The 25,000-nt window shown below is 41.6% G+C and overlaps 1 protein-coding gene across 1 annotated transcript in view; it reads left to right on the top strand.

Moving 5' to 3' along the window:
• The window catches only part of LOC121872546 (endoglucanase 15-like), a 62,049-nt gene that overhangs the window by 9,727 nt on the left and 27,322 nt on the right, over positions 1-25,000 (top strand). The window contains exons 6-9 of the mRNA XM_042375330.1: positions 162-257; positions 11,596-11,684; positions 17,916-18,009; positions 18,628-18,686. Of these exons, the coding sequence (XP_042231264.1) occupies positions 162-257; positions 11,596-11,684; positions 17,916-18,009; positions 18,628-18,686 (338 nt within the window). The remainder of the gene's footprint in view (positions 1-161; positions 258-11,595; positions 11,685-17,915; positions 18,010-18,627; positions 18,687-25,000) is intronic.

The following is a 25,000-nucleotide window of genomic DNA, read 5'->3' as shown; positions in this document are numbered from 1 at the left end:
CAAACACACTCTCATCCTATTCCTGTTTTAGTACATAGCACTCGATCTAGGTACCTTACCTGAGAGAGAGAGAGAGAGAGAGAGAGAGAGAGAGAGAGAAATACTCAAACAAAAAAATGCACCAAATGAACAGTTGCTTAAAACTTTTTCTCCTTGTACAGCTGGTGACCACGTCAAGGTCGGGTTTCCAATGGCTTACACGGCCACTGTACTGGCTTGGGGACTCATAGATTTCGCTGACGGCATTAAGGCTGCAGGTGAGTCTTACAGTTTTGCTTCTTGTAAATCTTGTTGGTGAAGTGAGCATACTTATACTGTATGTAAATGCACTTAAAAATGGCTAAATGTGCATGCAAATATGCAGCAAGATGAGAGGATATATGAACTTAAATATCCATTTTAAAATAAGTTAATAACTTACTTTTCCGTGTATTTTCTCAGTAAATCTATTGTCCCACACAGGATGTCGCTGTAAGTAGGATTTCTCAATAAAGGATTAAAAAAAAAAATACGCTAAAATAGTAGTAACTTATTTCACTGTGTATGCTACAGTATAGGCAGTTACCTATACACGCTCGTTAACAAACAAATCACTGTGATTAGATCATATTATTCAGTCAAAATATAACATTCTAAGGAAAACTAAGTGATCATTTCAGTGGGGGGATAATTCACAACTGTACCTCTGTGTAAGGAACCAAAAAGGGAACCGGTGGAGCCTGTGCATCTGTTATACACTGGCGTCGTTTGGCTGAACACAAACCCATCACGTACAGTTCTTGTCCAATTGGCCAACCAATCATGGTTGGTCAATTGGTAGGCAGCTGTTAAACAGGGAAGTACTACCGCCTGGGAAGATATTGGAAGTATTGTCTAATGATAGACCTGCTGCCATATGGCACCACAGAAATTGTGACCAAGTCCCAACATACAGTACATATATCGTTTCTAACTACTTTCGGACATTATGACTTTAAGATATCAGAAAATAATTAATGATATATTATAATGTCTAAGAATTAAAAAAAAATGCTTTATAAAACCAAAACTATACAGTATATGCATATTCCCTTTAACTACATATGCAAATGCACATTGTACGGGCCCTAGTAAAAGGAATTATATTCCAAGAGTAAAGACTAAATATGTTCACAATTTTGTAGTGAATACTTTCTATGCCTTTCTTTATGAACCACGTGAGAGGACACACAATACTTTTCTGGGCGATGACAAGTGTCAGACTATAACTTTAGGGACAGTGTTATGAGAGACACATGACCCTGGTGTGTCTCCCAGGGACAGTGTTGTGAGAGACGCATGACCCTGGTGTGTCTCCCAGGGATAGTGTAGTGAGAGACTCATGATCTTGGTGTGTCTCCCAGGGACAGTGTTATGAGACACGTGACCCTGGTGTGTCTCCCAGGGACAATGTTGTGAGGGACGCATGTTCCTGGTGTGTCTCCTAGGGACAGTGTGGTGAGAAACTCATGATCCTGGTGTGTCTCCCATGGACAGTGTGGTGAGAAACTCATGATCTTGGTGTGTCTCACAGGGACAGTGTAGTGAAAGACGCATTATCTCGGTGTGTCTCCCATGGACAGTGTAGTGAGAAACTCATGATCTCTTTGTGTCTCCCATGGACAGTGTAGTGAGAAACTGATGATTCTGGTGTGTCTCTCAGGGACAGTTTTGTGAGAGACGCATGATCCTGATGTGTCTCCCAGGGACAGTGTAGTGAAAGACGCATGATCTTGGTGTGTCTCCCAGGGACAGTATTGTGAGAAACTCATTATCCTGGTGTGTCTCCCAGGGAGTGTTGTGAGAGACTCATTATCCTGATGTGTCTCCCAGGGACAGTATTGTGAGAAACTCATTATCCTGGTGTGTCTCCCAGGGAGTGTTGTGAGAGACTCATTATCCTGATGTGTCTCCCAGGGAGAGTGCTGTGAGAGACTCATGATCCTGGTGTGTCTCCCAGGGACAGTGTTGTTAGAGACGCATGATCCTGATTTGTCTCCCAGGGACAGTGTTGTGAGAAACTCATTATCCTGGTGTGTCTCCCAGGGAGTGTTGATAGAGACGCATGATCCTGATTTGTCTCCCAGGGACAGTGTTGTGAGAAACTCATTATCCTGATATGTCTCCCAGGGAGTGTTGTGAGAGACTCATTATCCTGGTGTGTCTCCCAGGGACAGTGTGATAAAAATAATAATAATAATAATAATAATAATAATATTAATAATAATAATAATAATAATAATAATAATAATAATTATAATAATTAACGGTTTATTGAAAGAACATAGCAGCCATCAGGCTGAAAATATACAGTTACATAATTGGGGAATAGGTTTCTTGATTTACAAATAATATACAAGTAGCATAAGTGATACAAATATGATATATAATAAATAGATGGGAGAAGCTCAAACTAGAGGGCATTTCAACTTAATGACAGTGCAAAAAGTAGGATTTACTGGGAGTGAATACACTGGTTTATTACAAGTTATAGATAATTTTTACAATGGTTGGGACTGGGCTGTTCTTATAGCGATCAGTTCGTGCTCTTATGGGATGGATGCGGTTGTGGTGTCGGACAGCAATTCTCGGGCGAGGGATCTCAGGTGGTAGTAGGAGCCGGTGTCGAAGATGGTGCAGAAGCTTCTCACCAAATTGGCAGATGAGGTAGTGGTGATGGTCAGGGAGAGCTGAGAGGGTCAGTGTGTTAAGCGCTTCTTGATATGTGGAGTAGGAAGGGGAGAGAATTTTCTTGCATGCCCTCTTTTGCACTTTTTCTAGGTGTTTACGCTGTGTGGCATTTAGGGAGGAAGACCAGGTAGGGGAGGCATAGGTGAGCTTGGGAGGTATGAATGTTGAGTAAACACTGAAGAGCTCGGGTGCAGGAACCCCGTGGGACTTGAGTCGGCGGAGGAGGTGGAGACGGAAACTGGAGGATTTGGCAACTTCACTAACGTGTGGTTTTCAATTTAGTTTGTTGTCTATGGTGACGCCGAGGAGCTTAGTGGAATCTACAACCTGGAGTGTGTTGGGACCTAAAGTAATGGAAGGAGGTGGGACAACGTCGGAGGAAAGGTTGATGTGCATAACCATGGTCTTGGTATGGTTGATGGTGACGTGGTTGTTGGTGGCCCAATTTTGGAGACTGTTCAATACATCCTGAAGGGTGGTATAGTCGGGAGCAGAATTGTTGACGCTATACCCAATGGTGGAGTCGCCGACATATTTCCAGCGAGCAGGGGTTTCTCTTAGGGCATCATTGATAATCATAAGGAGGCATAGTGGTCCCATCTTGGTGCCTTGGGGGACGCCACAGGTGAGTGACTGAAAGGTGGAGACAGCCCCTCGGAAGCGTACAGCTTGGCGTCGGTCACTGAGGAAGTCTGTAAGCCATGGTATAAGGCTTCTTCGAAATCCGAGGTCGATAGCTTTGTTGATGATTAAATTGTGGTCGATTCGGTCGAATGCTTTAGTGAAGTCAATGAAGGCGACAGCTACAGACGTTTTTCGTTTCACCAGATGACGGTATATGTAGTCGAGAAAGCTGACAAGACAGTGAGTGGTGGAGGAAGTTTTCATATTACCAAATTGCTGAGGGCCTACGGCTCCTGCAATATCAGCATGAGCCCAGTCGAACACAAACTTTCACAGATTAAGCTGGGTATTGGGGTGATTGCAATAGGTCGTAGCTGATTTAAGGATTGTGTGCTGGTTGACTTTGGCACTGGCGATATATAAGAAGTCTTCCAGTCAGCTGGGCATCTGGCTTGACTTAGAGAAGCATTGATGATGGAGCAGAGGGGCTTAGCAAGCTCAGGGGAGACCTCCTTGCAGAGTTTCATTGGTAAGTCATTGGGGTTGGTGGAGCATTTTAACTTTAGTTTGTAAACACATTTTGCTACTTCAAATTCTTCTACTCAGTTAGTGGGAAAGGGGGCTGGTAGGTTAGCAGGGAGATGGATTGTGTCAAGCAGGGGAAGCGTCTTGCATATAGTAGCGAAATGGTTATTTAATTGCACAGCTGCGTCAACATTAGTGAGATGGCTAAGGAAGGGGAGAGGGTGTGTCTTATTGTTTAGTCCGCAGAGTTCTTTAAGCTTACCATACCATTAACTGATGTTGGTCTGCTTCAGGTGTTGCAATTTGGTTGGGTAGTGAGACTTCTTTGCCGTGCGCATTTCGCGGATGACTCGGTTGCGAAGGGACCTGTAGCAGTTGTGGTCATTGAGAAAAAATGCTCTGTCTCTCTGTTGCATAAGTCTTTTGATCCGAGGTGTGATCCAGGACAAATCAGCTGGGTGAGATCTGACGGACTTCTCGGGGAAGAAGTGGTGGTGAGCTTCCGTTGTGGTGTTGGTATAATTTATCCATTTGGTTTCTACGTCATCCACGCTAAGTACTTCAGTCCAAGGATGGTGAACTATCCACTGCCCGAAGAGGGACACTGCAGGGTCAGTAATTGGCCTTTAGGTCCTGATGTCGGGTCTCTGTACTTGAGTGGGAGTGGGACCAGAGCACTGATAGGTGTGTGCTACACCCGATAGGAGGCATTGGTTGAGGTGGTTGGTACTGGTCCGCTAAGTCGGTTAAGATAAGGTCAAGGGTATTTTGACCGTGTGTGGGGAAGTTCACAACTTGTGATAGTGACAGCTGGTCCTGGATATCAGTGGTGTCAATTTCTTTATAATCCCAGCATAATACTAACTTGGCACATGGGTACCTAACTCTGAGGTGGTATTGAGATGATTGATAAGAGTGTCTCTGGTGGGTGAGCGAGGCGGGTGGTATGACACAAATTATGATGGAAGCAGTGTGGAACGGTTGGGCCCGTAGCACAACACGTATGCATAATGCTTCCACATCTGCTGGGAATTGAACATCCAGGCGTGGTGGGTGTAGGTCATCTTGACAGAAGAGGGCAACGCCCCCTACGCGACTATGTGAACGAAGGTGATGAAAGAGTTGATATCCCTCAATATGACACGTTTCAGGCACAATTTGCCAAGCCTCACATATGGCAACGGCGCTAGCGGCGGCTGACCTCACGGTGGTTGCCAGTTCGTCAAACTTGTTAGCTAAAAAAGTGACGTTGGAGTGCAGTACAGACGGGAGATCATCCCATATCCGTGGAACTTCAGTGTAATGGTACGGTCTGTCAGGGGTGGGTTTCTTTGCTTCCTAGTGGAGGTTACAGTCTTAATGGGCTTAGGTGTATGACGGCCCTGTCTACGGCTGCGAGCGTGGAATATATTCAGTGACTTGAGTCGCGCGATAACACTGCCATCAGGATAACCGTTCCCACGCTTTAGAAGGTACAGAGTGAGTCGGGAGTAAGTGATTGGTTGCCATCTTTTGATATCTGTTGTGGGCGGTCGGAAGTTTATGTCCCCGGTGGCCATAAACTCACTGGCGGCACTTTGAGGGCCACTGACACTGGTAGACATCTGTCAATATTTGTCAGTCGTAAACACCGTGGGTCCTTGTCCCTGGCGCTTGGGGTCGGCGACACAACTTTCACGATATATGTAAACACCGCGGTGGTCCTTGTCACTGGCACTTTGAAGGTGACCTATAAAGTGCCCACTGTCTGGCTTTTCCTTGGGATGCACTATCGGAACACTGTTTGGTAATCAATCATTGCACTGATCACTTGAATGTTTTGCTGAATAAATCCCTGTGTAGTAAGGCTGGTAGGGAGTTGGGATATAGCAGGGTGCAGGGCTAAACAGACTCGGCCTGGCTCCCAAAACCCGGAGAGCCTACAGGGCACGTCTTCTCTCACTGATAGTGGGGCAACTAAATGCAATATTTCAAGAGATTCATGCAAATGGTGATGCAAACACCAAAGTTGGCATGGTAATTCTCTAATGGTTACTAGTCAAGTCTACCCGATTGGCCATTTGACAATCCAAGATGGCGGCTATTTTTCAAGATGGCCGCCATATTGACCTTCAAAAGTTGATTTGTTTTATAGAAATTGTTGTAGTTGGTCAATCTGAGTGATCTTGGTGTCGATATGTATGTTTTCAAGCATGCTCAGATGATTTTTTTATAGTTTTAAGTTCATTGTAAAATTTTTATCCACATTAAATAACACTTTTAGTAAAGAATATAACAAAGAAGAACTTACTAAAAAAAAGGACTCACTATTAGCACTGGTTCCTGTGACTTCTCCTGACAGTACATCTTTGCGCATTTACTGCTGTTCACATATGCAGTTGCAAAGTGCTGTGCAGGAAAGTCCAGAGCGAAAGCATTTGCATCTCTGGTTGCAGTCTTTCTTACAGGAACATTTGGTCAGCTCCTGACAGCATGTCGCAATCGGGGGAAGAGTCGTCCAACGTATCTGCCATGCCTCTCCCTTCTTCGTCCATCCCCAGTTGAGAGGACTGCTGGTTTCTGGATTGGAGATTGTTGCCTGGCCCCAGATGATACCAGCCTGGTAGGCAGCCCGCTTTGCATGTTCCTTGGGGGCTGCCTGGGTTGGTGGAATGGCGTCATATGGTCTCTGCTTGCGGGAAAAGAGATTTAGTCTTGCCTCATCTACACCAGTGGCTGCACTAGATCTGTCGTACATGAGGACAACAAATCTTTCCAGCTTCTGCAGGTCAACATCAGCAACTGTTGTTGGGCATTGGCTGAGTTTGGTGAATGCTTCTGAAACTTCATCACAGCCATTCCATGTCTGCCATGAAGATTTCTTTCCTTTCCCACGGAAACCAGACACAACGTCACAGCCAGTGAAAGCATGAAAGTATAGGATCCCACTAGCTTTCTTAGGCCCTAACGCAGAAACTACATCATGAACTGGAATCCATCGATGACTGGCTCCTTGGCCAAAGGCAACCCACATGTTATCAGAGACCAAGCTCCTGTAGTGATGGCAGTACAGATACTGCTATGACGACCACGTCAGTGTCATTGGCTTTGATGATGAGGGACTTGCTACCTTCCATTGCTGCATCCCTAGCATGCACAAATATTCGTTTGTCTGCTTCCTCATGACAGCATGGAGCCACAGCTTCTAGGGACTTCTCTGTGTTGCTAATGGCATCTTCTCCTGCGAGAAAATAGAATAGTTCTGTCTTGTTTTTGTCATCTCACATAGAAAGCATTCTGTTGCTTTGGGGTCTCTGATCATTCGTGGTATCTTGCTACTGCTGCTCTCCTCTGTAGCAACTGCAGAGGTTCGACTTTTCTGAGCTCTATTTAACTTTGTGTTGTTGAACAGAAGTCTGCAACTTTCATGATACTATGCCTTGTTTTTCCTCAAGGTCTCCTCTATCCCATCATCTTCAACAAGTCTTACAGGGTCAAGGTTGATTGGCAGTGCACTGATTGAATGAAATAAAGGAGTATTCCTTGCCAAGCTCTTGTAACCGTCATCTCCTTTTTTGACAAAGACAACACTTTGCCCAGTCAGTGAGCAATGATTTGTTGGTAGATTTTGTGTCCATAACTATTTTTGATCTTCAGGGGCGTGGGTTTATCCTTTACCACCCTGATGTGCACTTTCTTGTATGGGATACAACTTTTGCCCTACACCTAGTCCGATCGTTCATCCAGTGTCATTAGTCCCGTGCGATCTGTACACCATCCAGATATCTAATACCCCGTTATCCTTGGCTCGGCTCTCCCGCGCTGGCACATCCTGTCAATTCAGGTGCGGCTGCTTAACTGATTTGCTGTTGGTTAAGCAGCATTTGGGACACTAAGCTGTTGCAGTATGACATGCTTTTTCTTAGTTGACACTGAACCCCATGCTACTGTGCCGAGTAGCAACCTTGTAAATAAGCTACTGTGCCGAGTAGCATTTATATAGTGTAATTACGTGGCAACACTGCACGTGTTAGGTGGCAACATTGTCCCGGGGCTGCCATATGGCAAGGCAGTCTCAGTCTGACTCTGTGGGCCGTGCATGGCACACGCTAGTCACTACTTGTATTTCTCCTATCCGTTAATAAATGGACTTCAGTGTTACCCGTTGTTTCTCTACCCATCAGTTGCCTCTGAGATGTCTTGAATAAAGACGAAAGCTAAGGTACTCCGTTGTTTCCATTTTCCCGTGTGATTTATCAAGATTTATCTTATCCACGTTTTCATTGTGATTACATGAAATATATATATATATATATATATATATATATATATATATATATATATATATATATATATATATATATATATATATATATATATATATATAGATTAATTGATTGACCAACTACATTAATTTCTATAAAAATCATTTCGAAGGAATCCCAATTACAGCCATCCTGAAAGAGCTGGCCAATCGAGGGGTTCGCCAGTAGAGGGGTCAGGGAAAGTGGGAATAAAAAAACAAGCAGGTCTCAGAGTAGAGTGGTTACTCAGGACAAAAAGTAAAACAGGATCGAGGAAAGAGTAGGTTTAAATGTATACTATACAAACAATAGGGCGTTAAAATAAATAGACTTACTGAGCAGTTGCTTATGTACCGAGAATATAGACGTCATAGCAATCACCGAAACTTGGATGAATCTGGCGAACAAAATTTTTCTCAGGTACCACATAGAGGGTACAACCTTTTCTAGGACAGGAAGGTAGGAGGGAGGGCCACCTCTTCGTCAAGGATGACAAATGTTGTACTATGAATTCAATAAAAAGATTGGAAATAAGACCGAGTCTGTGTGGGTAGAAATCACGGAAGGAAGAAAAAAACTAATTATAGAGATGATTTACAGGCCCCCAAGTCTTAGCAAAAAGAAACAGCTCAGCCCATATGGCAGGAAATGAGTAGGGCAGCAAATAACAACCTATGCATTGTGGGGATTTCAACTTCGATATTCAGGCTGGGACAACATTGGGCGACTTCCTTAAGATCTGAAGACTTCCTAGACGCAGTACAGGACAATTTTTGAAACAACCTGCAGAACCTACTAGAGTGACAATATATTAGACCTAGTATTAACAAATAAAGAAAATATTATCAGAGATATCACAGTAGGGAAGAACTGGGTAACAGTGATCACAGAGAAATCAGGTTCTCACCTAGAAGTTAAGAGGAAACGAAAACAATGACAATATGGTCAGGTCCCAAACTTTCGGTTGACAGTTATCGCGAGGGACTAGAAGGTATCGTTGGTCATATAGAACGATCACGTCAGTTCTCAGTAGGAAGTGTTGAGGGTCATAGATGACACAACAATTGATCATGACTATAATATATTCTGTTATACGTAAAACACAAGAACAAAATATACCATACAGAAAAATGGGTCCAAATAAGAATGAGCTAAGGTGGATGACCAGAAAACTTAAGCATTACATAGGAATAAAGAAGATATATAAGAAATTAAAGGGAGGGGGAGGAGCAGCTCAGAAACAGGTACTCATGAACCTCTAGGTGTTAAGAAAAATGTAAGGAAAGCAAAGAGAGACTATGAAATCAAATGGCAAGAGAATCAGAAGGCGAATCCCAAGGGATTTTCGGAGTATATAGGACAAGGTCAGGATAAGGTTGGGCCCTTCTACAAAATTCAGGGAGGGAGAATTGATAAATGGCAGTGAAGACATAGACAAAGCGAACAGCTACTTCTTATCCAGTTTTCTGGAAAATTGCGATGAAATTCGGAGGTGGAACTGATATTAAGGAAAGGAAGAGAAGTAAAAGAATATCACCATCAGAAGAGGGATGTTAAGAAATGATAAACTAAAACTTCAAAATCTGAGGCGGGATGAAATTTCCTCAAGGTCTTAAAAAATTAGCCAAGAGAACAGATTAGTGGACGCCTCGTAAATTTATTTACAAAATCATTAGACACTGGGTTATTGCCAGGTTGTGAAACAGGCAATCTTAGTGCCCATATTTAAAAAGGACAGAGCATCAGCGTCAAATTACCCAGCCGATCGGTTTGACGTCAGTGATGAAATTTCTTGAATCAATTATAGCAGATAGCATCGATCGCATCTAGAAAAGCAAATTAATCTACGACTCTCAACATGGGTTTACAAAGGAAAATCTTGTCTAACAAATCTGCTGCGTTTTTAGGAAAGTCTTCCGGGTGAAAATGAATAATGACAGAAATTACGATGTTATTTACTTGAACTTTGTAAAGCATTTGACGAAGACATCGAGACTACGGAAAATTAAGGCTCATGGTATCGAGGAGAAAGTTTTAAATTGGATAAATCATAACTCACCGATAGAACGCAGAGGGTCAGCGTAGATAATTATTAAATCTGAATTGGGGCAATTAGCAACCTGTAGAAGGTTCTGAGGGTCAATGCCTAAGGCCCACTCTTGTTCATAATCTACATAATGATTTAGATGGGATCAGCAGTGACATAAGCAAGTTTGGATGAAACCAAAATAGAGGCAAAATTAATTCAGGGCAGGATGCAAATGCATTACAGGAGGATCTAAATAAATTGCAGAATTGTGGTCTGAAAAATGTGATAAATTCAACACCAGCAAGTGCAGCGTACTTATTGGAAGAACAAATGCTTATAATGTATACAGCCTGAACAACATCAACCTGAAAGTCGGCCATAGAAAGAGACTAAGAATTGCTTGTAAGCCCGGACCTGCAGCCTGAAAACAGTGGCGTTAATATTTCAGAAATAAGGCCAAACAGAGTAATGGTTTTATGTATCTAGAAGTGTAAGTAACCAGAGTGCAGGGTCTTATTGCAACTATATCTTGCGCTAGTTAGGCCCGCACCTCCGATTATGCGGGTTTCGGATTCTAATTTGCCCCTATTATAGAATGGATTATAAAATTCACGTCGGTGCAGCGAAGAATGACAAAAATGATTCAGGGGACTTAGAGGCTAGCCATATCAGGATGGATTAAAAACGCTTGCATTCCTAGAAAGACGAGAGTGCGGGAGATATGATGAAGTATTTAAGTGGGTGAAAGGAATCAATAAAGGGATATGAATAAAGTTCTTATAATATCGAGCATAGGATTCCAGGTGCGATAAGTTTAGGTTTGGAGATAGGAAGAAACTGGTTCCACAAATGAATTGGTGGACAGGTGGAACAAGCTTAAACTTTGCTTGTAGTAAGTGGGAACTCTGGAAAGTTTCAAAAAGGTAGATAGATTCATGGATGATAGAAGTGGTAGTAACTCTCGACAAGGGCCTGTACAGGCCAGCCGGCCTGTGCAGACTCATATTTCTTATGTTCTACGCCCATCTATCTCCTCAACTGCTCCAGCTGACTTAACAAAGTAGCCAGGAGGTCGTCTTTCCTCACACTCCGCCCCTCTTCCCCACAACACAACGATCCACGGCGGCCATTTCTTCTGGTCACTAACACGAGCCAGGACGTCCTTCTCCAACTAGGTCAGGTAGCGTATGGTCCTGGTGTGTCTCCTTGGGATAGTGTTTTGGGAGTCTCTTGATCCTGTATTGTTTCCCAAGGACAGTGTTGTAATAGTCTCACGATCCTGGTGTGTCTCCCAGAAACAGTGTTTTGAGAGACTCACGATCCTGGTGTGTCTCCCAGAGGCAGTGTTTTGTGAGAGACCTGTGACCCTGGTGTGTCTAGAGACAGTGTTTTGAGAGATTCATGATCCTTGTGTTTTTCCCACAGGTCAGACGGAGTACGCTGAGGCAGCGCTCAAGTGGGCCACCGACTACTTCCTCAAGGCTCACACTGACGAATACCAAATCTGGGGTCAGGTCAGTTTTTACTCGTTGTAGAATATTTTTACGAATCTTCAAGTTATGAGAGATTTAAAACTTATTGCGTCAAAAATTGTAAGTTCTAAGGCAGGCCTTAAAGATTTCTAAAACTTTAGTGAATATTTTAAAACATTTGTATATCATTTATAATCCATTTGGGGTTTTATAAAATTAATGAAGCTTTTGTACTGGACGGTGAGCAGTGCATCTCTGTTATGATATTTCATTTATATTGCTTCAGTTGTATTAGATATCAAAGTAATATCAATGAAACTGTATTCTAGTTTAAAATTACAATCCTCGAAACTAAGACTCCTAATTTAATAATGTGAAATAGAAATTGAAAAGTAAAAAAAAAGCATACATACACATTTCAATAACTGCCATAACATCGCTAAGAAATCTATTTATAGAACTGATCCAAAAGCTCCCCATGACAGTAAGAATCTCTTAGTATCATCGTTTAACAAAAATGTCTCTCAAATTCCTCTACAACTGAAAATCTGGAACCTAAATTTAACATTTAGTAACTCACGCACTGTAAAACAAGTGTTAATTAAGAACTACCCCAGCAATGCGGCTGCATAACAAAGGTTCCTTGCAATGAATGTTATATGCTCTACTTAGGTCAGACGGGAAAAGATCTTACATCTAGACTTAAACAGCACAAATATAGTGTCAGAACAGGCAAGGAATCCAATGCTTTGTTCATTCATATGAGAGATAATAAGCATTACATTGACTGGGATAATGCCTCCTCAACATTACGTTGTAATTCAATTATCAATAGGAACAGTATAGAATCTAGTCTCAATATATATACCAAATCTGTCAACACGAATTTAGGTAATGACATGTATAAATTGGACAATTTTGTGATTAACAATATTTGTAACCAGGTGAAAGGGTTGGGTCATTACCTTATGACCTAAATATGGTGGATACTTGCTGTCCCAAGGGACTTCATCTCCCTCATCTTTACTGTATATATTAGCCTTGTCAGTAGTTACTCCTTAGTCTGTACTCACCCCTGAAGATGTGAATTACACGAAAGCGCTTGGGATCATCAAATTTTCTTGTTTCCTATGTAGTTATCAGCATGTATATATATATATATATATATATATATATATATATATATATATATATATATATATATATATATATATATATATAGTTGCCTCAGAAGATGTCTTGAATAAAGACGAAAGCTAAGGTGCTCCATTGTTCCCTTTTTCCTGTGTGATTTTATCAAGATTTATCTTATCCACGTTTCCATTGTGGATCTACATGATATATATAATGAACACGTTCCTGTGAGAACTCCCATTGCCATCATTGACTAGACAAAATGTATTTTCTGCCAGACTCACAGAAAATATGCCCTTTAATGCCTCAGTAAATCCAAGCGCAAGTATGGTGCAGTAGTGCCGGGTATAGTTCTCTTGAACATCATTTAAAAGATGTTAATGCAGCCAGGGACTTACTCTATGGCAAGAACATAGAAATGGTTGCTTTGAGGTTACTGGGACATTAGCTGGACAGCAGTGGAAGGGTAGAGGCACTCATCAAACCTCATATTACATCTGCTGGCACCGCGAACTAATTTATTAACGCACCACATGTAATGAAAACAAAACATGTCCACCAGGTCACCCTCTGCAGTCTACATATGGTACTACAAGAGGAATATCAAAGTGCTAATATTACTGAAACATTAGGTCGGTGGATTGAACGCAGAAGGAAAGGAAGTCCTCTGTTTAATTTCTGGATGATAGTGTCAGAGAATGGGCAGCTTTAACATAGCTCTTTAGCCTGGACCATGTTCACTATGTAAGTGAATGTCAGTCTATGTTTAGGACATGACCAGTCTGTGGCAGACAGACCCACATATGGCAAGTGAATTCATTTAGGACAATTTCGTTGTAAGGAAGTAACAGAGGGCATTATCATTAGTCTCTATAGATCAAGGTCACGAACAGTATAATGCGCTAGAAAAGGATTATGGAGGTGTAATAGAAATTACACAAAACCCTAAAATACTGCATCGTTGGATGGTTCGTGTGACTGAAATTACCTGAATTGCACAATAATTTGAAGCTCAAAGCATTACTAAAACACATAATACTGAACACCACGAACAGAGTGCATCAACCCATGCAATGTTTATCAAACGAGTCAACAGTTTGACAGAAGCTATCAAGGAATTTGAAAATACATTCCACGAGCACAGTCAATGTCCTGTAAAGTTGGAGACCACTGATGTTATAGATCATGATATTGCCAGTGGTGTCCAAAGAGCTTACCAAATAGGAAGAGAGCAATATGAATAACCGATTTGTGACACGATCTACGGCAATCTGTGGCCCAATCCCGGAAAACAAGCTGCACCTCTAAGCATACACAAGACTTGAGCAACACTAAAGAGCGATTGCACATTGTTCTCTTAGCTTTTCATTTCCTGCCAGAAAAGAGATGTTAATATGGATTTATTGTGTTTTGTTTACGAGAACCCTCCTTTCCACCAGCACTTTCAAATAATGACAATCTGTGTACTGGCATCAAATCCAGTCTTCTTGAAAGTTTGGAGTCCTTGGAAAAGTCAGGCTTTAGCTCCTGATGTTGATATTACTGTATTGAATGGTGCAGCTGTTATCCATATGCTAAATCCCATTTGCTCTAAAAATTTTGATATTTAAGGTGCCAAGGCATTTGTGCCCTATGTGCAGAAACAGATTCAGAAATACCAGCGCGTTGACAGACAAGTTCTCGAATGTCAGGTGGAACAGGCCTTCGAAGACGAGTTGAAGACAACTATCATACCAGGGAACTGGCTGACCTTCTTAAGAGTCGATGACAACAAGAGGGATCTGTTTAGTTTCCTTGCAAAGCAGATATTGGCGCTTCACACAAATAAACAAGTAATATCAACTACACAGTCAGGAAGGATGGCATCTGCTTGCAAAATCGTGACATAAGTACGCTGGCTCCATCTAGTCATAAGGAGGCCGATGGAAGGATCTTTGTACACGTTGCAGATGCAGCGCGTGCTGGTCAGAAGGGTGTTAGCTCAAACAACTGACACTGATGTTGTGGTGCTTGCAGCTTCTGCGGTGTATACTGTACATTGGAAGTGAAAGATCTCTAGATTTTTTTCTTTTAGGGGGGGCGGAAAATACCTGCTCATGAAACTGACAAAAGTATTGGACCACAAAGATCACAAACCCTGGCTTTTTCCGAAGCTTATACTGGATGTAATACCGTCTCCTTGTTTGCAGGCATTGGCAAGAAAACTGTATGGCAAGTGTGAGAAATCTTTGATGATATGACACGTGCATTTGCAGAACTGATAGAAAAGAATTGAATTTCTATTATGCTATTTTATGATCAAATACACTCTGTTGAATTAGTTACTTTTACTGTTAACTGACAAGACAAACAAATAGAGAACATTCCACTATCATAGGCAGCTCTGAGTCAACACATACGACGCACAACATACTAAGGTACATTCATCTGAGGATAGATTCTGCAAGCACATAGGTCTCTTCTGAATCCAGCAGATTGGGGATGAACCATTCCAGAAAGCTGGAAGCCACTCGGGACAACCTTGCCTGAAGCTAATGATGAGGATGCAAGAAGGGATGTAAAGGAAGGTGCAAATGCAGAAATACAGCTCTCATGTGCACAGCGCTATGCCTGTGCCCAGGAGAGTGTGATATATTGAACTTAAGTACGATGTCAGTGCTTTGGAAAGTATGACTTATTTCGCACTAATAGATTATATTGACATGTATTAATAGATTTCAACTGTTCTTTGTATGGTATGCTGATGTTTTACATGATATTACAGTGCTTAACATATAAACAGCTTTTTAAAGATCGAGAGTAGGTGTTCAAACAGTCTGACTGACATTTGTATAAAATTTTACTTTTTAAGAAAAGGTTTTCAAGTTGCATATAAACGTGAAAGTTTTGAAGCATATATATTTTGTCAGCCATTTTGGAAAATGGCCGTCACTCCTAAACTAGGCTCCATATCAGAAACTGATCACAACATGGTCATCTACAACTGAAAGTTTCATATTTTTATTAAATCCTGAAGTTTTCATAGCAAATACAACACATATCTGGCCCAGTAACACTCACTAGACGAAAAATACTGAACTTTTATTTTACTAAAAAAGCTATGCAAATTTCATATAATTTTCTGGCAATATGTACTTGTAGTGGAAATGATAATATTTTGTATCAATATGAACTCCAGCCCAAATGAATCATTTATCAACATGCAAATATTATATTTAAAACAATTAATGGAAATCACATATCACAGGAAAATGCTTGTAGGTATAAAGTCCCAAGTGTCACTGACCACATTGAACTGAAACGTATCGATTTGATATTACAAAGTCTTCATCGCAAGTTGCTATACATAAATTGATTCTTACTGATATAGCGGATAAAGAAATAAAGAAATTGCACCCGGTGACTGAATATGAGACACGATAGACGTGATATGATGTTACTGATAGGACTACAGTAGATGGTGTCTTTTAACGTTATAGAGGCTGTGTCCGTCATTCAGTTTCACATTTGTTAGCTGACCCAATACAATACGTTAAAGGGCCAAAATGAAGGTAAATACCTAAAAGATAAACAGTCTCCCAATTTTTAAATTAATTGGCGGTGAGCTGAAAGAGTGAGGGTCAGTAACAAGGAGAAGACACAGCGTCAAATTACCGGCCGATCAGTTTGACGTCAGTAGTGGGGAAATTTCTTGAATCAATTATAGCAGATAGCATCCGATCGCATTTAGAGAAAAGAAAATTAATTTACGACTCTCAACATGGGTTTACAAAGGGAAAATCTTGTCTAGCAAATCTGCTGACGTATTCTAGGAGAGTCTTCGAGGTAGTAGATAATGACGAAAATTACGATGTTATTTACTTAGACTTTAGCAAAGCATTTGACAGAGTACCGCATTAGAGGCTTTTGAGAAAAGTTGAGGCTCATGGTATCGAGAGAAATGTTTTAAATTGGATTAAATCATGGCTCACCGATAGAACGCAGAGAGTCAGCGTAGATGGTGTTAAATCTGAGTGGGGCTGTGGAACCAGTGGGGTTCCCCAGAGGTCAGAACTAGGCCCACTCTTGTTCATAATCTACATAAACGATCTAGATACTGGGATCAGCAGTGACATAAGCAAGTTTGCGGATGACACCAAAATAGGGCGGCAGATTAATTCAGGGCAGGATGCAAATGCACTACAGGAGGATTTAAATAAACTGCAGGGGTGGTCTGAAAAATGGCAAATGAAATTCAACACCAGCAAATGCAGCGCACTTAATATTGGAAGAACAAATACTGTCAATGTATACAGCCTTAACAACATCAACCTAGAGAAGTCGACTTGTGAAAGAGACTTCGGGGTACTTGTAAGCCCGGACCTACGGCCTAGAAAACAGTGCGTTAATGTTCGAAATATGGCAAACAGAGTATTAGGTTTTAAATTTAGATGTGGAAGTAATAAGAGTGCAGAGGTCTTATTGCAACTATATCTTGCGCTAGTCAGGCCGCACCTCGATTATGCGGTTCAGTTCTGGTGCCCTTATTATAGAATGGATATCAATTCACTGGAGTCGGTGCAGCGAAGAATGACGAAAATGATTCCGGGACTTAGAAACCTACCATATCAAGAAAGGTTAAAAAAACTAAACTTGCATTCCCTAGAAAAACGAAGAGTGCGGGGAGATATGATAGAAGTATTTAAGTGGGTGAAAGGAATCAATAAAGGGGATATAGATAAAGTTCTTATAATATCCGAGCAGGATAGGACTCGGAGCAACGGATTTAAGTTGGATAAGTTTAGGTTTATGAGGGAGATAGGAAGGAACTGGTTCACAAATAGGAACGTGGACGAGTGGAACAAGCTTAGCAACTTTGTAGTAAGTGCTGGAACGCTGGAAAGTTTTAAAATGAAGCTAGATAGATTCGTGGATGATAGAGTGTGGTAGTAACTCTCGACAGGAGCTGCCATGCACAGGCCAACCGGCCTATTGCAGACTCCTTATTTTCTTAAGTTCTTCTTATGAAAATCATTTTTTGGGGACCTTTGGGATATTCTTAATTAAAAGCAAAAACAGTGTAAAGAAAGCTAGGAAAACATGAGTGATAGTAACTGCGAACTTGAATGTATTCATAAAAACTCTTTCATTAATTTTCAGGTGGGCTCCAGCGAAATTGACCATGCAGCCTGGGTACGACCTGAGGACATGACCATGGAGCGACCTTCCTTTGTAATTGATGAGGATCACCCAGGTTAGTAAGACAAGGTACAGGCAATGCTGGATTTCGGGGTGTTCAGAGTGTGCGGTCAAACAGACCCCCCAACTTTAAATACAGAAAACAACATAATACTAACATCTTTATATTTTCTTTTAGTATACCTCTGAATAGTTATTTTTTTCCGTCGTTGTACTGTATGTAGTTAGCAACCTTGGGTTGGGGAGGGTTATAAACTGCGATTCACCTTGGTTACTCAGATGTTTAAGGTAAAAATAAATTTCCCAGATTATAGGATCTAGTCCTAGGGTAATCAGTTTCTTTTAGAGCGTTTTACTTTATAACACAACGGCTGCTGGGTGTGTTATTAAAATTAAGTAGTGCAGGGCCCCTAAGCGTCTGAACTGCACAGGGTCCTCGCAGGTCTAAATCAATCACTAGGTACTTATATAGGGGAGATACAATTTGTCTTAGATTTTTCCTCTCATTACTATGTGCGAGAGTAGGTTTATGGGAAAAATTGTCTCACTTTCATTTATATATATAGATTATTTGGTACCATTTGCATGTGGCATTAGATAACCTCGCAAAAATATAAAATATCCGCCTATCAGTGAAGAACATAACTGAGCAGATCGTGTCTCCCTCTTCCAGGAACTGAGTTGGCCGCTGAGACAGCCGCTGCCTTGGCTGCAGCATCCATGGTCTTCTGGGTAATTGAAGATTCTTCCTAAGTCTCGCCTTAAATGTCTGATTCTTTCCGTGTTCAATCTGCACTGTCCCACTTTTTTGTTACTCTCATGATATACTGTACCTATCTCTTCAGTTCTCCCACCTGCTGTATCTTGTCCTCTTGTTCCCTAATGCTCATGACAGTTCACTTATATAGTAACTACTGATGCTCCCACCAAGAAACTGAAGTTTATAAACCTGAGTGTACTTGAAGAGCTTTTAAGACCCGATGCTGTCGTTGTTGGATTTGTTGTTCTGTTGTTGTAACTGTGGTTCTGCTGTTGTAGCTGCAAATTTATTGTTGCAGTTGTGGTTCTGTTTTTGTAGCTATGGTTCTACTGTTGTAGCTGTGGTTCTGTTGTTGTAGCTGTGGTTCTGCTGTTGTAACTGTAAATTTATTGTTGCAGCTGTGGTTCTGTTGTTGTAGCTTTGGTTCTACTGTTGTAGCTGTGGTTCTGTTGTTGTAACTGTAGTTCTGTCGTCGTAGCCCAAGTTCTGTTGTTGTAATTATGGTTCTGTTCTTCTAGCTGTGGTTCTTTTGTTGTAGCCCTGGTTCTGCTGTTGTAGCTGTGGTTCTGTTGTTGTAACTGTAGTTCTGTCGTTGTAGCCCTAGTTCTGTTGTTGTAGTTATGGTTCTGTTGTTGTAGCTGTGGTTCTGGTGTTGTAGTTGTAGTTCAGGTGTTGGAGTTGTGGTTTTGTCGTTGTAGTTGTTGTTCTGTCGTTGCAGTTATGGTTCTGTTGTTGTAGGTGTGGTTCTGGTGTTGTAGTTGTAGTTCAGGTGTTGGATTTGTGGTTTTGTTGTTGTAGCTGTGGTTCTGGTGTTGTAGTTGTAGTTCAGGTGTTGGATTTGTGGTTTTGTTGTTGTAGCTGTGGTTCTGGTGTTGTAGTTGTAGTTCAGGTGTTGGATTTGTGGTTTTGTTGTTATAGCTGTGGTTCTGGTGTTGTAGTTGTAGTTCTGGTGATTTAGTTGTGGTTTTGTTGTTGTATTTGTGGTTCTGTCGCTGATATGTACAGTATACACACCACGAATATTAAACATAACTGTGAACAATATATATTGATGGGTAACTCCATAAGCTGTCGGCAATCTCAGATAGTCCTTGTGTGTGTGTGTGTGTATGCGCACAGGGTGTTGCAATGCATCTAGTGTGGCAGCATTATTTTGGTGTTAAGGTGCAAGCACTACTTGCTTCCTCTCGCTATCAGCTACGGCCGCTGGGTAGCCCTCATGGTGAACAGGGTAGCAACTTGTATGAGTCCACCCCTGCCAGTACACAGACTCTTCACCATCAAAACTCCTGTTGTGCCTTTTCGTGGCAACACACGGTAACTGGGTGCTTCGTGGCCCAGGCTAGGCCAGCAAAGGATCTCGGAGCTGCAGTGGGCCCCAGAGGGACGGCACATAGTCTCACTGTCATGTGGACACGTCCTGGTGCCTACCAACCACTGCCCCACTGCCTTGCGGATTAAGGCTACGGGAGTAAACCAGAATAAAAAATCTGTGAGCTCCTCATCAGGCAGACAAGCTTACAGTGCTCAAGTAAGACCCCAACGCCGGTATAGGAGGAAGAGGTGACCAACATGGGGACCCAACAACTACACCAGCGGACGATGGCAATGCATGATGGACAGGCTACAAAGGCGAAACCCAACAAACTGGGCTATAGGCAGTTCATTGCAACTCTCCCTAGTCGTTGCAACACTTGCACCACCGAAAAGACTGTGGCAACTACCGTGGGATCTTGCTGCTGTAAATAGCTGGCAAAATTATCGCCCAAGTCGTCCTAAACAGACTTTTTCCTGAGGCGGAAAACTTTCTCCCAGGATCTTAATGTGGCTTTAGACCATCACGTGGTACCACTGACATGATCTTTGCAGCCCACCAGATACAGGAAATGTGCAGAGAACAGCGTTGTTACCTTTACATGGCCTTCATAGACCTAACCAAGGCCTTCAACTCAGTCAACAAGGAAGCTCTTTGGCAGACCCTCAACCGTTTTGGCTGCCCACTAAAATTCATTGCCATTAGGAGGGGGCAACTCCATGATGTTATGAACGGCAGTGTCCTGCACTATAGCACCCAGTCCTAGTTCTTCCCAATCCAAACGGGTAAAACAAGGATGTGTATGGGCACCAACTCTCTTTTCCATTTTCTTGGCGGCCTTCCTTACTCGTGCCAGTACCAATATAACCGGCGGGGTAAACTTCGCGTACCGAACGAAGGGTCTTTTCTACATAAAACGACTCCAGGCAGGAGCAAAGGTGTCGGCAGCTTGCATTACAGAACTTCGGTAGGCAGACGACCTCACCCTTGTCGCTCACACTGAATGCTACCTACAGGAGATCCTGAACACCAACGCTGATGTGTATGCACACTTCGGCCTTGAGGTGAATGTATGTAAAACTCAGATTCTTTTTCAGCCTGCCCCTTGTTCAGACACACCTCCACCCTCCATCCAGGTTAACTGTACTACACTCACTAAAGTTACCCACTTTCGGTATGTCGGTTCCCACCTGTCCACCACTGTGAACTTTGATGAAGAGATTCAACACCAGATCAGATGTGCATCTCAAGCCTTTGGCAGACTGCGTACCCGTGTTGTGAACTGTAGGGAGCTGAAATTATCTAAAAAGCTGTACGTATATAGAGCAGTGGTTCTCCCCACCCTGCTATATATGGCAACGAGACATGGGTCACATTCAGGAAACGTTTCAAGGCACTTGAAAACTTTCACCAATATAGTCTATGTTCCATCTTCCGAGTTCACTGGGAAGACAAGAGAACAAATGCCAGTATTCTTGAGGACACCAACTGCAGGAGCAACGAGGATACCATTATCCATGAACAATAAGACTGGACTGGCCATGTTACCCGCATGGACGAAAGTAGACTGCAAATGCACTGTAGGTGCGCTTGATCCAAGTATATGCTGATAACCACAAGGAAACAAGAAAACACGAAGTTCCCAAGCGTTTTCGTGTAATTCACAATGTTCCGGGGTTGGGTCACTGCCTTATGACCGGAACATTGTGGACACATTCTGTCCCCTAGGGACTTGATCTCACTCTCCTCAACTGTATATATTAGCCTTGTCAAGTATTACTCCTTAGTCTGTACTCACCCTGAAGATGTGAATTACACGAAAGCGCTTGGGAACTTCACGTTTTCTTGTTTCCTTGTGGTTATCAGCATCTGTCTAGGGATGGGGTGGCAACCCTGGCTGGGTCTCTCGAGAGGGCAGTTCAAAAGATGTCGAAGACTTTAAACTGCGAGGAGAACATATGAGCACGGGGGTGGAGGAGACTGCAGTGGGAGCGGGTAAACAAAGTGAAAGTGAAAGGTTACAGGGAAATAGGGCTAGGAATTATGACAAAACTAAACTAGGCAGGGAGTTTAAACCTAAACGCTACAAAGAGAGGAATCAGAACACGACTAACTTAAATGTCGACTTTGCAAACAGAAGAAGTATGAGAAACAAAGTGGATGATATTAGGGCCTTGGTATGTACCGAAAAAATCGATATTATAGCATTCACCGAAACATGGATAAACCTAGACTCACGTGAGTTACCTGTCGAATATCAAATTGCAGGTTACAAATTATTCCATACCGATAGGCAGATTAGGAAAGGAGGCGGAGTAGCAATCTATGTCAGGGATAATCTGAAGTGTGAAATAAATAAGGAAATCAAAACTGAGCGAAATACAGAAACAATTTGGATAGAATTAATCGATGGTAGGGAAAAAATAATCACAGGAGTAATATATAGGCCTCCTAATCTTGATAGAGTTAATATGAGACTTATTTGGAACGAAATGCGCAGGGCTTCCAGACATAACAAAGTCTGTAAAGTAGGCGACTTTAACTTTAGCCAAATAGATTGGATTGACCTTAGAGGTAACTCTTAATCAGAGGATTTTCTTGAAATGATCCAGGACTGTTTCCTAAGTCAACATATAACCGAACCCACCCAGTGTAATAATATACTCGATTTAGTTCTGTCGAACAGATAAAAAATTCATTAATAATGTCGAGGTAGGGAACGAACTTGCAAAGAGCGATCAAAAAGAAATCAGATTCCAGTTAGAATTTCAGTACAGACCCAAGAAAAATTCCACTGAAGTCACAGATTTCAGAAGGGCAAACTTTGATAGTTTGAAGAGGCAGCTGAGAGAGGGGGTATCATGCTTAGGGGTTAACTATATGACCTCACATGAGGTGACCTCACTCAATGTACCCACAAAGGGCGACCTCACCCTACCCAGAGACCTGACGGTTGAGATTGACCTGATAATGAGATCTGAGGTTGCCGAGTTCCAAGACAATTTTAATAATGAGTTGCTTAATGCACAAAGGCAGAACATACCATACAAACAACTCAGAACAAACAACAATGACCCTAAATGGATAGATAATTATTTAAAGACCATTATTGGACAAAGGAATGCTATAGGTAGGAGAATAAATTGTGGTGAAGTTTACCTAAGAGATTACTATAAGGTATTGTCGTTTAGGGATAACACCGAGATAAGAAAAGCCAAGAGGAATAATGAGCTGAAGATAACAAGGGACGTGAAGTCAAACCCCAAGGGATTCTATCAAATGTATCAAACTAAAACACGAGAAAAAACTGGATCAATACAGTCAGATATCGGCGAGCTACCTGATAACGACGGAGAAATGAGCAAAAATCTGAATAAATATTTTTCAACAGTTTTCACCACCGAAAATTTAAACATGATACCCGAGGCTCCGATTCTATACAAAGATAGTGAAAAAAATAAATTAAGCGAGATAGTAGTGACTAGTAACGATGTTAGTAAGCAAATAGACAAACTAAAGCCTTATAAGTCACCAGGTCCCGATGAGATATTTGCCAGAGTATAAAAGGAATGTAAGGACGAGCTTAGTATGCCCTCAGCAAATTTGTTTAATATGTCCCTAAAAAAAGGTTTAGTGCCAGAATCCTGGAGGATAGCGAATGTAATACCGATTTTCAAGAAGGGAGATAGATCACTATCCTCTAACTACTGTCCAATCAGTCTAACATCAATTGCAGGCAAATAACTAGAAGCAATCGTTTCAAACTCTATTCGAAATCACCTGGAGAAGCACAAGTTGATCAATGATTCCCAACATGGCTTCACAAGTGGGCGTTCATGTCTAACTAATCTATTAACATTCTTTTCATCAGTTTTCGAATCAGTGGACGAGGGGTACAATTATGATGTGGTATATCTCTACTTTAGCAAAGCCTTCGACAGAGTACACCACGAAAGACAATAAGAAAAGTGGAGGCTCATGGCATTAAAGTGATATTCTAAAATGGATTAGGGGGAGGTTACAGCGAATGAGCATTAATGGCACTAAATCCCATTGGAGCAACGTCACTAGTGGAGTTCCCCAAGGCTCCGTACTTGGACCATTATTATTTATTATATACATAAACGACATAGATATCGATGTAGACAGCAACATAAGTAAATTTGCTGATGACACTAAAATAGGATGTGTTATTAAATCTGACGAGAACTCCGAAAAACTACAGGAAGATCAAAACAAATTTTTCGAATGGTCTGAAAAATGGCAGATGAAATTCAATGTGGACAAATGTAAAGTACTCAGTGTAGGAGATGTAAGCAGGGAAACCAGATTCCAGATGAAAAACGATGTTATTGAGAAATCCAACTGCGAGGGAGATTTCTGAGTAATGATAAGTAGGAATCTTAAGCCAAGTAAACAATGTGTGTTTGCTCGAAACAAGGCTAATAAAGTACTTGGGTTCATACAAAGGAGTGTTAGTTACAAGACTAGGGAAGTCATCTTAAAACTATATCTTGGGCTTGTGAGACCTCATTTGGATTTCGCAGTTCAGTTCTGGTCACCGTATTACAGAATGGATATAGAATCCTTGGAAAGAATTCAGAGGAGAATGACAAGACTAATCCGGGGCATTAGGAACCTTGAATACATAGACAGGTTAAGCATCTTAATTTGCACTCCCTCGAGAGACGTAGAGTGAGGGGCGACATGATCGATGTGTATAAAAGGAAATCAGGGCTAAGCAATGGGGACATTAAAAAGGTACTCAAATTATCCAACAAGGAGCGAGCTCGTAACAATGGTTTTAAATTAGACAAATTTAGATTTAGGTGCGAAATAAGTAAACATTGGTTTGGAAATAGAGTAGTGAATGAATGGAACAAGTTACCAAACATCATTATTGACTCGAATATGGTGGATAGCTTTAAACATAGGTTGGATGGATATATGAGCAATAGGAGTTGGGTGTAA

The sequence above is a fragment of the Homarus americanus genome, unplaced genomic scaffold (assembly GCF_018991925.1).
Source record: "Homarus americanus isolate GMGI-L3 unplaced genomic scaffold, GMGI_Hamer_2.0 scaffold39155, whole genome shotgun sequence".
In the NCBI taxonomy this organism is placed as follows: domain Eukaryota; kingdom Metazoa; phylum Arthropoda; class Malacostraca; order Decapoda; family Nephropidae; genus Homarus; species Homarus americanus.
The sequence above is the reverse complement of the archived record's forward strand: the minus strand, read 5'-3'. Positions and strand labels throughout refer to the sequence as shown.